Source organism: Trematomus bernacchii, unplaced genomic scaffold, assembly GCF_902827165.1.
Source record: "Trematomus bernacchii unplaced genomic scaffold, fTreBer1.1, whole genome shotgun sequence".
Taxonomy (NCBI): domain Eukaryota; kingdom Metazoa; phylum Chordata; class Actinopteri; order Perciformes; family Nototheniidae; genus Trematomus; species Trematomus bernacchii.
The window spans coordinates 12,468,619-12,484,711 of record NW_022987739.1 but is presented as its reverse complement, the minus strand read 5'-3'; the positions used below and the strand labels follow the sequence as shown (position 1 = coordinate 12,484,711).

The 16,093-nt window shown below is 41.1% G+C and overlaps 1 protein-coding gene across 2 annotated transcripts in view; it reads left to right on the top strand.

The window, feature by feature from the left end:
• The first annotated feature begins 1,155 nt into the window (after positions 1-1,155).
• The window catches only part of mast3b (microtubule associated serine/threonine kinase 3b), a 37,648-nt gene continuing 22,710 nt past the window's right edge, over positions 1,156-16,093 (top strand). The window contains exons 1-4 of one of the 2 annotated variants that reach the window (XM_034147107.1): positions 1,156-1,551; positions 4,047-4,136; positions 10,777-10,865; positions 12,360-12,432. In XM_034147107.1, coding sequence (XP_034002998.1) covers positions 1,505-1,551; positions 4,047-4,136; positions 10,777-10,865; positions 12,360-12,432 — 299 coding nt within the window. In that variant the 5' untranslated portion in view covers positions 1,156-1,504. Of the gene's footprint in view, positions 1,552-4,046; positions 4,137-7,801; positions 7,888-10,776; positions 10,866-12,359; positions 12,433-16,093 lie in introns of those variants that run through there. The other variant, XM_034147108.1, reaches the window with a different exon arrangement.

The window sequence follows — 16,093 nt, the reverse complement described above, 5'->3', positions numbered from 1 at the left end:
ACTGATTGCAGTTACTGTAAGTCACTCTGGATAAAAGTGTCAGGTAAATGTAATGTGATGTGTGTATGAACTTGCTAGTTGGTCACTATTGCAGTACTTGGATCACACTCATATCCTAGCAACGGGGGAAACCATCACCAGCTCCCTAGCAACCAGGAAGACACTGGTGCCATCGCAGTCAGTGGTTGCCATTGGAGATGCAGGCATTCCATAGAAAGAAATCTGGGGTGCAAATAATAACATCACCCCCCCCCCACCCCCATATTAAAAACTGGATGGATAAAAAAGAAAAACACAAAACCTTTCCTTATGTCAAAACACCTTGATGTTAATTGTTGTTCAACCTTATCTTGTTGTTGAAATTAATATATAAAGATTACTGTTACATATGTGTATTTTGTATAATTGTGTTATGTAATGTATTTTTTATTTTGTTATCTTTATGCATGCTTTTTTAGTTAATATTAAGCTGTCTTTGGCTCTTTTCTTGCTCTAACAGATGCAAATGTCCCCTCTGTGGGACGAATAAAGGTATTCTGATTCTGATACTGATTAGATAACATCTGTGAAAGGGTTTAGAGGGTTTTCCATTTGAAGTACGATCAGGGAAACTTTGTGTTAGCAGTAATACTTGCCTACACACAAACACAAACACACACTCACGCACGCACGCACGCACGCACGCGCGCACACACACACACACACACACACACACACACACACACACACACAGTATGAGAAGCATCATGTGTGGCAGCTGTCAGAGGTATTCCCCAGCCTCATCACGAACAGCAGTCTGCCAGTTTTCACGGCTCTGCTTGATTTTGTTTCAGAGCACAGAGAGAAATAAATAATAGTCATATATGAAGCAGACATCTCATCAAACAACACAAGTGAAATATTTTATTTTGGCGTCGTGTCATTGTTGATAATTAGCATGGGGCATCAAGTAGATTAGCTTATTTCATTATGATAGGACATTGTTTAAACAAATTAATTTAAAAAAAGTACTCCCTCTTTCTTTCTGATAACAGGAATCATCAGGTTGGTTCATTACAATTCAGTCCCAACGACAACTTTTCCCTATATCGTCCTCACCCAACCTCACCAGTGTTGACTGTCACTAGCCTCCCAAATTGATTTTGCCTCCAATAGACTCCCCCTTTCTCCCTCCCCACCAGTCACATGGAGGTTAGTGGTGACCCGTCGCTCCCTCGGTTGTGTGCCAGTCGCTCTCTAGTGCGCCTTGGAGACAGAGGAGAAGCGAGACGCGCAAAACTGCCTGGGCAAGGCATTTGTTTTAGTAACTGCGTTTAGCCGGAGCCTGTCTCGTCACGGGGGGAAACAAATCGCCACGGAATCCGCTGAAGCCGCTGATAAACGATACTCTGGTAAAGGGTTATTTTTAGTCACCCAACGCAGCGATGAGTGTCTGGAAGCCGGCCGTGAGAGCGCCTTGTGCCGCGCTGTGGTGAGCGAAGACCCCGCTTGGAGATCAACAAGAATGAAGTCAAGGCGAGATAAACTGAAGATCCCCTCCCTGACTCTGGAGTAAGTTCTGCTTTTTAATCTCATCTTCTGCTGCAGGTGTCAAACCGCAAACTGCCATATGAAAAAGTTGCCTTTTTAAGAGTTGTAATAAGAGTGAAATCATTTATGTAGCCTTGGTGCGTAGGCTACTCCACTGTCAACAATCAGACTTTTTACAAAGTGGTTGCTTTTGAAACCATCATAAACAACCTCCAAATGCTGTGAGATCAAAACAGCAGTTGAGTCAGATGGAAATGCAAATAGTCTCTCATGTTTTCTCCCAGGATGATGGCATTTGCCTGAGGCTTCATTATCTAGTTACATTCTAAGTTTACTCTTGTATTTTGAATGTTTACACGCAGGGTTGCAGTTTAAATGAGTTACAGGTGTCTCATCCATTGCCTGTTTCTTTTAAAAAATCTAAGTATTATCCACGTTATCAGTAAAACTAACAGTAAAGGCTGTAATTTGTCAGTTCCACTGCCTGCATGTTAATGTTTAAACCCCACTGGATGTACAGAAATGGAGCTTTCCATCTTTGAAGTGTAACTATGTTTGCACAATGCATGTCTAGTTAAAACTGCAAAACTACTGAAACAAAAGGGAACTTTAATGATGAGTTACTTATTTTATAAGTATTAGTCAGCAGTTGATTTGTCTGTGGTACTACTTACATTATACGTTTTTACAGATCTTTAATCAGACCAAATGTATTGATTAGCTCTTCAGGTAAAGCTCATGCCTTGGTGTGAATTATGTCCTTGTGATGTTTTGTTTTCTCTATTAGCTCTATTGTCTCCTTTTTTTTTTATCTCACATGAAGTCCATGATTCCTGCATGAATCACATTCTCCCCCTCACAGCACCAAGATGGACAAATGGCTCTTTAGGAGAACAGATATTTTATTTCCTCATAATTGCCAATCTGTGAATCCTTTCTCGATCAAAGGACATGGCTGCAGTCTTATGTCCGCCCACTCTTCCTTCTTCCTACAGAGTGAATATAGCCTTTTTTTATGAAGAAAGAGGGGGGTACCTGCTGCCCACTAGATGGTGATCCATAAGGCGTAGGAGCTCCCTGCTTACATCCCCATTCTCTGATCCATCCATCAGCCTCCTCAGTGGATTATCTCAGCAGAGCATGCGCTGCCTGTTTTTTACATGTATTTTCATTTTTAGGCACTTAGCTGCTCCCGCGCAGAGATACAGAGGAGGTGTCACGCTCTGCACGCAGGGAGGGGCTCAGGGTTTTACTGGTTGCTGTTGATGGGGGCATCAGTCCATACACACAGCGGCTTGCTACCATGGCATCACATTGCTGTTTGTATTCAGACTTACTTATACAAAAACGTGTGCATTGCAAGTGGGCCTATTTACACATTAACTTTCCTGCAAAATATTTTACTCTATAACTGAGATGCCACAATACCATTTAGAAGATGCAGATACTTCTGAATGCATTCCTGCAATTGCTTGCTATGATTTTTATTTTGGCATTAAAGGCAATCCTTTCATTGTTGCTACTTAATTTCAGAGGATGCCTAAACATCTGTGCAGATCAGAAATTCACTGTAAATGTCACCAATGAGTCAATTTGAGATGTTATTTTCTCAGTTTACACTCTGGACAGGAGTGTCGATGAAGCGCAGACCAAATGGAAATGAGGGGCCATTACTCACTCAAGCACCACCGAGAGCTTTGGTTTAAGGGTCTGAAAGAGAAAATGTGTTAAGATGAAATACGACGTAATGAGTTGCATGTGTTTTGTAATTATGAGCCGACACTACAGTATTAGGAGTCTTCGTGCAAGGAGTTGTTTTTCCTACCATCCTCACTGCATTACTATGACAACACGTTCATTAGTGCTTTGGTAGCCAGTGCTGTGTTTAGCACTGAGACAATAGCAGCACTGTGGAGCCCACAAGGCAGAGCTTATGAGCAGTGAAATCAATAGAAAGCAGCTTCTGCGCTTGGTCAGCATATGGAAGATGCAGACCTTAGGATGGCTGAGCATGCATATTTTGATGCAAAGATAGAGCACTAAGATGTTAAATGGTATAAAGTATTTATCTTAGAAAGTACAGTTTGAGGATTTTCTTTAGGAAACCAAGGTTTATTCTTCTTTGGAAATCAAGCCTAGACTTCATAACATGCGTGTGTTGCCATATAGCAGACACTCCCTAACACTGTTAAAGGATGCATTAGATGTTAAGTAAACACGTGTTGGACGATGATACTTCCGTTCTGGTGTGTTGTCACCCAGCTGCCCACTTCCCATGGTGGTAGAGTTCATGAGAGGTTAGAATCTGACCAATCAGATGCAGTGTTGCATCCTGCCACCCTGCAACAAATATTGCAGGTGTCTGTCACCCTCTGCTGTTTATGACTACCAACTAGAGCAAAAATCCACCTCTAACCCTCAACCAAAGCTCTGCTGCTGACTGATGACAGACGCCAGCCTGCTCCTCCTGTGCTGCGTCAGCGCACTAATCCATGCAAACATGTCTTTTCTTACAGTTTGTCACCTACATGCCAGAGCCCCACTCTTCTGAGCCCATGCAGCCCCTGCAGTCCCTGCAGCCCCTTGCAAACCCTTCATCCCTGGAGGTAAGACACTCAGGTCACACACAGACTGATCATTTAGAGTTAAATGCCTTTTTAAAAAAGGATATCATCAACAAGTCAGTTCACCACAAAACCAACAATTTACTGATCCTTTTAAAAATTTGGATTGGAATTTTTTGAAACACTACCAGTATCTCCGTAACCATAAATGATCATACAGCAGAACATTATTATCTATATAGCTAAATCCTGATAAAGCTACAAATGTGGTGGTTACTGGTTATCCCTTCATTACCGTGTATTCAATCCCACATACATCTAGACTAGAGTACCAAATGTCTATTATCCACCGCTGAAAATAGTTCACAATAAATAAACCACTTACTCCTGTTTGAGTTATGTTTACTAAAAACAACATACCAATCGCTTTACATTTTATCTTGCTATTTGGGCTAGCTATTTGTTTAAATAATAATAAAAAGCTAGCCTTCTGCTACATTTTAATTGTAATAACATATGACAAAGTATAAGTTCCTAAAAATGTACAACTCTTGGAAAAAATGAATATAAGTCTCTGTTGTTGTTTTTTATATATGAAGGTGGTTAAGCAGTGGATTCACCCATCAAGTATTAGTTGTCTCTAAGTCTATGTGGGTTGCTTGGCAACGGTTCTGGGTGCTGTGGAGGAAGGCAACACTGCAAACAGAGGCGGCTGCATCCTGCATGTCTCTGTGAGCAGTGCTGCTGTCACACCACACACTGTACCGTAATGAATCCCATTTGCTCTGTTGAAAAATGAGCAAATTTTGTGTGGGAATGCTAAAATCGAACGTGATAATCATGAATTCCACAATGCTCTTTTCAGACTAAAGCAATGTACCGGCAGTTCGCACATTTGTTGGCAACATTCTTCACAGCATTTTGCATTGGAGAACCCCCGTGTTGTTTCACCTTCCAGAAACATGTTCATTCTCTTGCATCAGATTTTATATTTGTATACAAGTAAATTGCTTCCTGGCATCAACCCTGGAATCTGATATAAATCAATCAATCAATGTTTATTTATATAGCCCAATATCACAAATGTTACATTTGTCTCAGTGGACTTCACAGTTTGTACAGAATATCAGTATGACAATACAACACCCTCTGTCCTTAGACCCTCACATCGTACAAGGAAAAACTTCCAAAGAAGGAAAAACCCCACAGTTTAAAGGGGAAAATGGGAGAAACCTCAGGGAGAGCAACAGAGGAGGGATCCCTCTCCCATGACGGACAGACGTGCAATAGATGCCGTGTGTAAATTGAAAAGATAATACATTTACAACATAGGTAGACCAAATGTTTGGAAATGCATGTGTCTATAATAAGAAGATGAATCCACAAGGATATCAACAATCCTGTGGGAGCCATCAGGGAAGTAGTATGATGAAAGTCAGGCAGGACCACAGTGACAGGTTCATCCACGACTCAGGATCCCGGCGTAGATAGACACCAAAAAGAAATTTGGGGGAAGCTGGGTTATTCGGAACACGAGAGTACACAGGTACAGACAGAGAGAAGGAAGAAGTAAGGTGTCCCCCGACAGTCTAAGCCTATAGCAGCAAAACTAGGGGCTGAATCTAATCAGCCCTAACTATAAGCTTTATCAAAAAGGAAGGTCTTAAACGCACTCTTAAAAACGGATATGTTGGCATTTTATTATTATGGCATCTTTATGTGGAAGACTCATACAATGAAAAGCAACATGATACTATTAAAACTGTACAAATACTTTCAAAATATTTCCACAGTTTGGCAGCCGCAAAAATAACGCCACAATCACCTTTATCCTTAAGCTCTGTGTAAGATGTAACCAATACGCCTGATTAGTGGTGGCAGTGGCATACTGCAAAAACAACATTTATATTATATAATATATCTGTTTTTAGGTATTCCTTAAATTCCTAATGTGTCTATGTCAATTACAAAATAGATTATATATAATAAAGAAAATCGGTCCCTTGCAAACTAAGTATAGGTCTTGACATCTACCCTATGTTTTCAACCAATCGTCTGCAGTACATCACATAAAGATAGTTTGAGTCCAAATTCAAAACAAATACAAATAAATAAAATATGTTTTAGTTGTGTTTGCTACTACACACAGCATTCCAGCTACAGTATATCAATACGTGATGTTGTGATCTGATATGATTTAAAAAAGAATAGTACTGGGTATATTTGAGCTATATGCAATGACCACTAGAGGTAGTATATGCAGTGGCATGTACCATTGTTTAGAAGTTTGTCTGGAATCCTCCCTCTACCAGACTGCTTATGGTATAACCCAACTACATTTTATGATGCGTTCATGTTTTGTAGGAAATTCGCTCAATAGTACACGTGAAGGGAGTGTTTTGGTCTGACTATTATTAACTCAACAAACAAAATAAGGTAAAATCCACTCTTTAACAGTAGGCCTACAAAGAAGAAATGTGACCATCTCCACCACACACACTCAAACTAATGCAGCCTAACAAATCCATTTATTATAGAGAAAACGTTTTTTAAAGGCCTGCTATGTTCACATTATAGTAGTTTTGTAGCACTAGAGCAGTAGGAGTCACTGTGGTGTGGAGCCTAATTTCACTCCTACTGTCCTTACAAGCCTGCAGTTCTTTGGTCTGCTCTTTTTGTTGTGTAACATAGTATGTTATCGTCTCAAGCTGCTGTTAAAGGAAACGGAAAAATTACTCTTATGTTCTTTGTAACAGTGAAGGATTATCGTAATACAGTAAGGTTTACAGCAAACCAAATAATACAAACACATCCTATCTTAATTTTGCCGATAGCGCTTTTATTATATCACATTTGACCTTTGCCGAGGAAGCTTGGTGAAATGGTGTAGTATGGGCCAAGGAAGAACCCAACTAAGGGGCGGATCCAAATCACAGGGCAGATATATAATCACTTTTCTTTACTTTCACAAAGATTGCTCGATAAGGCAATTTAAAGTATTTCTGTCTAAGTATTTAGTAGGAAGATAGTAAGATAAGATAAGATGGACCTTTATTGATCCCTGTAGGGTAATTGCGGTGTTATAGCAGCAGCAGAATAAGAGAGAAACACAGGTAGTACACATGAGAATATACACAGGGATATTAAGAATAAAATAAATAAGAATAAACATTTACTAAAAGTATAAATAGAAGTAACAACAATTTGAGTCAAACTGATAAGATGAATGTTCATACAGATATATTGCTACAGCTTTGGAACTGGTTGGACTGGTAACATTTGAATGGCAATTTAGATAGTACTTGGCAGATTTTCCAGGAGTGAGACACCGTCGTGAACGAGCAGCACGTGAACGCTGCATCTGGCTCCAGCCCGCTCACTCGGACACACACTGAAACAGCAGTATGTGTTTGACCAAACTAAAGTGAGTCGCTGGCTGCTGCTGTGTGCACGGTTTTACCCACAACAAACACACCGACATGGAGGTGTTATTTTCGGGGACAGGACCGCGGTGAGAGGGCCGACCGGAGGATGTAGGGACTACACGAGGCGGCAGACACAATACAAAAGAAAGCGCCGAGGAGAGGAGGCGATGGTGGGGGAGAGGAGCAGCAGCATCGGGGGGTTTCACACATACCCCAGCTTCAGTTCTCTAACATAACCATTCACTTTTAAACTGGGATATCAAGGCGAACATATCCTCCAGCATGTCGGATCCAAGTCACTGGTCTGCGGCTCCAAGCCACACCAAGTCTCATTTTGTTCCGGGAGCCTTGCTGAAGCGCTCAAAAAGGTACTTATCAAGAGTTGGGGATTTGCAGGTTAAAGCTCAAGTTACAGGTTCATTTTGGCTTTTGTTTGTTATGTGAAAATGCCGTCCTTGTGTGGCAGGTGGTCTTATTTACTCTTAATGATTTCTTAAGGGACGCTATATTAAAACATTCCCAACACGAGCTCCATGCGCACAAACAGCCTGGTGCTTTAGTGAACGTTAATCCTGTGTCTGTGTATATCAGTTTTCGTCCAGAAATCTGTAAGTAGCTCATGCACATTTCCTTCAATATTTGCTCTAAAACAAAAGTATGTTTGTCTAATATCAGATATGCAGTTTTCTTTGTTGAAATTGGACCATTGCAGCAGGTCTATGATGTGGCATTTGCATATCCTAACTGTAGGTGCAGTTGTTAAATAAAGGGACAAGAAGATGTGTTATATTAAGGAAAAAGCCTCTATTGGTGTGATGATAGTTACTGACTGCAGGGCATAGTTCATTGTTTACTGTTAGATGACTGGAGATAAACCCTGCAGCTGTCTGGTAGAGGCCATGACACGGGATGAATGAGGCAACTTTCAGCCTGCATTTTGTGGACTTATGCTGCAACATATGATTCGTGTGATCCACGATTTATTTGTCCTTTTTTTGGGTTAATAGTCTGAAAAATTGCAGAAATTTGCAAGAAACTGCCATTTCAATTTCCCAGAGTCCAATGTGTTCAGATGGCATGTTTTGTTCTACAAAGCAGTCCAAAACATTTTATAATAAAATGAGAAAAGCAGCACATTCTCTCATTCAAAATGCTATACACTGCTAATATTGGAACATTTTAGGGCTGCAACCGATCACTTTCAAGATAAATCTGCAGATCATTTTCTAGATTAATCTTGTGGGCTATAATATGTCAGAAATCACAATGTCCCTGAGGTTTTCAGAAGACTTCAATGAAAACAGTGCACATCTCAATTGTTTAATTGAATGGCTGTAAAGCAGACAAAAAGAGCTAATATTTGAGAAGAGAGAAGGTTTTGTATATAAAATGACAAACATTTGAATACTAAATATTTAAGTCTATACTAAGTTGGTTCATTTTCTGTCTGTCTAATGATTGAATCATTGAATAATCAGCACTATTAATTACTGTTCACCCTCGTATCGCAGTTACATTTGCTCAGATGAATGGTATTGGTCATAGTGTGCCCCTTCACTTCAGGACCAGAGGATTTTGATACTCCCTCCCGCCTTTTAGACACACACACACACACACACACACACACACACACACACACACACACACACACACACACACACACACACACACACACACACACACACAGAGTTGGACATCTGTAGCGAGCTTGGCCGGCTGTTGCTGTTGGGCACACACTCCCTCCCTTCAGCCTTGACTCTATTGACAGCAGGTTTCCTCTTTGTGTTTTGGCCCTCATCAGTTTCCCCTCTTCAGCTGACACAGCCATGCTGGTGTGTCGAGCATTTGCCCGCAGATTAGAGTAGTAGTTACATAAACACCTACCAAGGAAGAGCTGCTCTGAAGGCGGAAATAACCTCATCGTGGAGTGAAATCTCAGTGGGCAGAGACAAAGAAATCTCAGTGGGCAGAGACAAAGTATCATAAGCCCCATCTGTACTAGACCAGAAAGTGTGTATCTTTGGTAAAGTATTCAAAAGATGTTCAAAGACTTTCGGTCTGCTTGCGGTTGATCACTGATATTCTTGACCATGGTGTGTACCTACATTTGAGGATTTATGGGACTCATTTGAATACCAATCCAGAGCAGTTATGGTGGCTATGATGTTGGCTCAATGTACTCAGTTTGCACATTTTCCCATATGAAAAACTTGTGTAGTAATTTACATCACTGAGTGTCGGAGTATAGTTACTGAAACAGATTCTGATAACGACTAAAAAAGAGTAGAAGCCATAGTAGACAGCTCCTGAATATACAATTATTAATATATATTCAATATCTTTAATTGAATGGAGCTGAACAATTATCTGCAACTATTCAGATAAGCAATTCACCATTTCAATCCTGTTCCAAGCAAATATGCTTAACATTCTCAGTTTAACAACATTTAAACAAAAACAACGGCATCTTCCTTTCTGTGTAAGGTTTAGAAGCTTTTCTTCATTCTCCTTTGGTCAAATCTTGGATGTATATTATATTATGTGATGATACAAAATGTGCAAAATACAAGAAACTATTTGACTAAGTAAAGAGTATACAATTAAATAAATTCCAACTAAACTAAAAAGTATAATAAAACGCCTGCTTATTTCCATAACTCCCAGTTAAATATCTGCGTACAGTACTTCCTGTTGGCACACAAACAAGGATGTGTTTCGTTGTTGTTCCAGCGTACTCAATGTAGTACAACAGTTCGAGCTCAGTGGATCACAGTTGTGGATTTAAGAGGTCGAGTGTCTTCTTAATCTGCCAAGTGTTGCGCTGACAGAAAAGGTTTTTTGTGTTTTCAAGCTGCTGCTCAAAACACATATACACACACTGATGGTAACACAAGTTGAAGCATTGCATGAGTCAAACTTATAATTATAGGTGGATACGCCAAAATGATTCCACTCATTAAAGGGACACGCCAGGGTATTTTCTATATAGATTGTTCGAGCAGTGATAATGAATGTAACACAAACACTTCAACCCATATAGCATAATAAATCACACCTGCATTGATTTCTAGTGAAAAAGCTTTCTTTTAAGATAACCTGGGGGACAATTTTCTAATTGGTGCTTTTTTAATGGCTGAAATTCCACTGTGTTGTTACAACAGGTAATAAAGACATGTTCAAAGTGATGGGAGATGAGTGATGTGTGATCAGGCTGGTAGTTTGTGTTGACACCTTTTTTTCTTCTGTTTGTGCTCCAGCTGTCGCAACAGCAACAGGAAGAGCCTCGGAGTCGGGACGCTATCGCCCACGCTGTCCCGGCCGCTCTCACCACTCTCACTGCACACCGGTAAGATCTACTGCAGCGCTTGCTATCCTTTTAATCCCAGCATGTCACAACAGGAGCGCCGCTGCAAACAAACACATGTTAGCATTGGTGTTGGCTCTACTTCAGCTGTAGTGTGTCATTCAGCAAATAACTGCACTGACCAATCAAACTGATGCACGTGCACACAGAAGCTTAAATACATGACCGCATTATTTACATTTTGTCTGTTGCAAAATCTTGTTTTTAAATTGATTGATTAGATTCAGATATAATGATCAGTGACAGTATTTGATACTGTCTTTTTAAACACATTTAGGTGCCTTGGGGTTATAAAGTAGGTTTAAATGTTGTTATTCTTACCTTTCCAAACACTAGAGATGACATGTGAAGCTTTAAACAGGTTTGATGTGAACACACATATGCCACATTTGGCATATGGAAACTTTGCAGGGGTTTGATTAATTACGTTTCAAGTAAATTCATAACTGTTTGTCATGTCGCGTACTGCTAGAAGCTCCTCTAACATTAATATCTGTAAGCTGTATGGCTCACTGCCTAGCCACACGCTCAGTAATACGAGATTAAGCTAGTTTGGATCTAACTATTAAGCCGCACCATAGCCAGTATGCTGTTGAGACTGCAGATTATTCAGACATATTCAGATCATCTGGAGCACATCTGCACACATCAGCCATTAACTGAATCCTTTCAGTTATGACACACTGTGTCAAAAACAATTATATATAAATCGTACTCCAAAAAAGGGTACCTGTACACCATTAAGTCATATTATTAGTTCAGCTTCTGCTGAACATCTGGACCAACAATCTCCAATGTTTCATGTTGCTTCAGGAAACTATGTTTTAAATTATGTCTTTTTTTATGAAATGTTTTAAGGTAATCAATTTGGACTTAGAGAAGTTCACTGTCTATTAGGTTGAAGAATTAAAAGTGCAGAAAGTTTAAGGATGATTGACAATCGATAAGTGTTTAAATAAACTTTAAATTGTTAGTTTTCTTTTGCTTCTGAATCAACAGTACTTCATGCCATGAAGCAGCTGCACTCAATGAAAAGAGGTTTGCACAAGAGCTCCTCAAACCAGCAGTATGTGGATGTGCTCCCTTTTGAACTCAATCATGCTGAGGATTATCTAATCACAGAGTGCAGTCGGCCTCTAATTGGGTCTCTCTTGTGTCCTAATTGGTACTCAACTACTTGCTTGTAAACGAACCACAGTCTCTAGTGGAGGCAGCCAGACTCTGGTGAGACCTGACTGTTTGCAGATCAGTGCTGTAATGTTTGAAGAGTAATTCCAAGATGATAGATTGGACCTGTCTGAGGTGCTGGTAAATGGCACTGGGTTTTTAAGTGATGGAGGGTTCCTGCAGAGACGTGATGTCATATTTTCTGAGAAGTTTCAACTTGTGAATGCAGCCATTTGGTCTTCTTTACTCTATTTCCTGAGTTAATTATGACAGTTAGGAATAATACCGGTACTGTCTTTTCTGTTTCAGCTGCAAGCAGCCCTCTAGACAGTCCTCGAAATGTGTCGACCGGCGCCTGCCTCAACTTCCCTTTTGCCCGAAGGTATGTCAGCACTGCTTGTGAATCCTTTCCCTGTGAAGTGATACATTTCTTTTGTCACATCTGAATAATCTCAAGGGAGGGGAGTTTTATTCTTAATCATACATTCTACCAGAAACGTATATTATCTGTCCTGGGATTGTTACAGTGAATACAAATTATAATCCATACTATATCTTAAAACTGATGAGATAGTAGTGTTTTGTGAGTTGTTTGTACATAGGATCTGTGATTCACTAGGGTTTCAGGTGTTTTTAATTAATTTAAAAACACTTTTGAAAAATAGAAGTTCTTAAAAATGGCCTGTCCACAGCCAAATTGGAGCGAGGGGTTTACATTTTTTAATTAGCTGAAAACTTATTTTAATAAAAAAACGTAATTAATAACGCATTTAACTTGTTATCTTTCACCACCGTTCATCAAAAACATTGAATAATGCTTACATTTGACCAAAAAATTGTGTTTTACAACAGTCCCCATGTTTTTGGTCAGTCCTGTCACGCTTCATAAAATACTCCATAAAAAATAGTGCAATACACCTTTAAGAACATGATTGTGAAGGAGTTGCATCATCTGACGGAAGAGGAGCTGACAATAAGTGGGTAAATTCTGTCCTTGAATTTTAAGATTTGAATCTTGTTTTTACACCTACGTGGACAAGCTAAAGGGTCAGGCGCTGTCACGATAAAATATCCCAGAAAAGGATTATATTGTTTTTGTTATTAAAAAATGTAGATAAGTTCACTAAAATCCCTTGCTAGCAAGCTAACTATTTTTAAGCTAACATGTTAAAATGCTGAGAAATAGCAGTTAAAATGGCCGACTGTCAGGCCCTGTCACGTCAGGCACTGTCACACAGTGGCCGTTTCCAGAGATGGGGTCGTTACTAAAAAAAAAAGTAATTTATTATATATTACTTTAAAAAAAAAAGTAATATATTACACTACTTCGTTACTCTCTACATAAAGTAACTCGTTACTTTACTCGTTACTTTACTCGTTACTTTACTCGTTACTTTACTCGTTACTTTACTCGTTACTTTACTCGTTACTTTACTCGCAGGGCCGGCCCGCCCCTCCCTACAGGCAGATCACGCAGACTGCTAAAGTTTCAAATGTTCTCTTTAGTTCAGTTTCCATTGTCGCATAACACTGATCCAGATAGCTCTGACCATGGCTGTCCTCTGTCTCCTGCTATCTGTATTTTGCGCAGTATATCTCTGAACGATGCGATGGTGATTCCACTGTGCAAATGGGCAACATACTATGAAGGATGCTACAAGCCTGTCCATCTCTGCTTTGGTTACCGGTAATTTTTGCTGCTTCGGAGTCGGCGGCGGCGCACTCACAACATCCTCACTCTGGGTTCGGGGGTCCTTAGCTATTAGCTTCACCTTAGCATGTGTTCTTTGCAGGTGTTTGTTGAGGTTTGACGTGGTGTTTACAGCAGTGGATAACAGCTTCTGGCCTGGACACAGTTTGCACCTCACCGTCACATTCCTGTCTATTCTTCGGACAAACTCAAAATAATGGGCATACCTCCACCCCTCAAAAGTTATCGCTGACTCAGCCATGTTTATGCAGCAGTGCACGTGGAGATGTGGACTCGCAAGTCGCGCAGATTACGTACATATAAATCTGCGGCGGAAACACCTCTTGTCTGTCAGTGTGATTATGACTGATTTTATAAAAGTAACGAAGTAACGCGTGTCGGGGCAATGTTAGTAACTGTAGTGTGATTACTGAATTATAAAAGTAACGCGTTACACTACTCCGTTACCGACAAAAGTAATATTATTACAGTAACGCGTTACACCCAACTCTGGCCGTTTCTCAATCGCGAGGATGCTGGCTTGGTAGCACAGCCGAGCCGAGCATCTTGCTTCAGAAGCAAGGCAAGAATACTTCCTGCCATTCGGAAAACGAAGAGTGGAACAGGCTAGCAAGTGTGCAGGTGTGCGTCATATGAGAGGCCCCGCCTTACATCTTCCGCCACAGATTTGGGGGAAATTGGTCCATGCGCAAAGCATTGTGGGGATTTTAAGGACGCAAAGTCTACCCATGTGCAGCCTCGAAATTTCCCCCAAACCAAGGACGCGGCCTCGGTGGAATTCCAAGTATGCTGGAGATTGGAACAGTCCTTCGGCGGCACTCGATGACGTAGCATCCTTGAAATATTGGCTTGGAAGCCAATATCCTCGCGTTTGAGAAACGGCCAGTGTCCCTCTTCTTTTGTAGTCATCCCTAAGCTCTGAATATGAGGTGCTAAGGTCACCTATTATGCAAAAGCCACTTCTTCATGTCTCTTCTACATCAACATGTGTCCCCTCTGTGTAAAGAGACTCTGAAAGTTTCAGGAACAAAGATTCTCTCTCTTTTTGTCCTGATCCATTTATATAAAAACCTGTCTGAAAATGAGCTGATCAGATTCTGGCCACTTTATGATGTCATAACGATGTTTTGTCTTGTGTAACCATTAGCAACCAAGGTAACCCCCCCCCCCCCCCCCCCCCCCCTTATCACCTGAATCTCCTCCTAGAGCACCATTGTGTTCTTTTTAACCAAATATCTCACGAGGACGAAAACGCAAACGGACCGAAATCGATATCAAAAAAGTCTTCCGACCACGCAATAGGCACCAGAAACGTGTCCGTTCACACGAGACCGCTCGAAAGTGCTGGAGACGCTGTAGTACATATGCCGGGCCTGTAAGTGGCGCTGTACTCCTGCCACAAAAGCAGCGAAGAAGACTTCCCGCGCATGGTTGCCATGGTTGCCCTTCTGTTTATTCTCTGCTGTGGACGCTCTGGCTCTTTTTCTCCCTCCCCGAGGCAAGCGTGTGCTCCTGCTGTATATCTCTCCGGTAGTCCACCAGCAGATAAAAACACCCACCTCTTCGCCTCTTCCAAGGGGCGACGGGACCGTGCGGCAGAGTTTCAGTTAGATTTTTTTCCGCCGGTCAACATGTCCGTTAAAGTTTAAATCTTCCAGACAAAATTAGAAAAGTGCCGGTCAAAGGTCTTCTTTGTTATTTATTGAGCTTTAAAACAAATTGATAACGACTCTATATAATAATATAAGAATAATAAACGGAGCCTCTCTTTTCCTCCCCCTCTTCTGACAGCCCAGCAGCTGATCTCTGAGCAGGAGAGGCGGGGCTATTGCTTCAACGTTATCAAGAAATGATCGTATAGGCGTAAACACGGAGCCGTTTGCCCCCCCAGAGCGTTTCGTTTGCAGATCTACCCACCTTGGGACCCGTTATCGTTTTATGCGTTTCCATGTCGGCCTCGTGTGGCCGAACCGTCTATATGATAGAGAACTGTAGCGGGTATGACCGTTATCGTCCTCGTGTGGCTGGGGCCTCAGAGGGGCGTGGGGAGTGGCTCCTTATTTTCATCTAAAGCAGGGGTCGGCAACCTTTTTGATATGAAGTGCCATTCAAAATAAAATAAATTATCAGCATGCCGAAGATCGTGAATTATCAACAGGAGGGCGGGGGGAGCCTCGCTGCGGGGAAGCACTGTGTGGACCTGTCAGCGCAACTTACATTAGGGATGCTCCGATCGCCGATCCGATCGAGTGGGCGGAGCCTATGGGGATCTTCCATTTAAAGTGATGTTTAAAACTCAGTTAATGAGGCTCATTCACTGGCGCTTCCACAA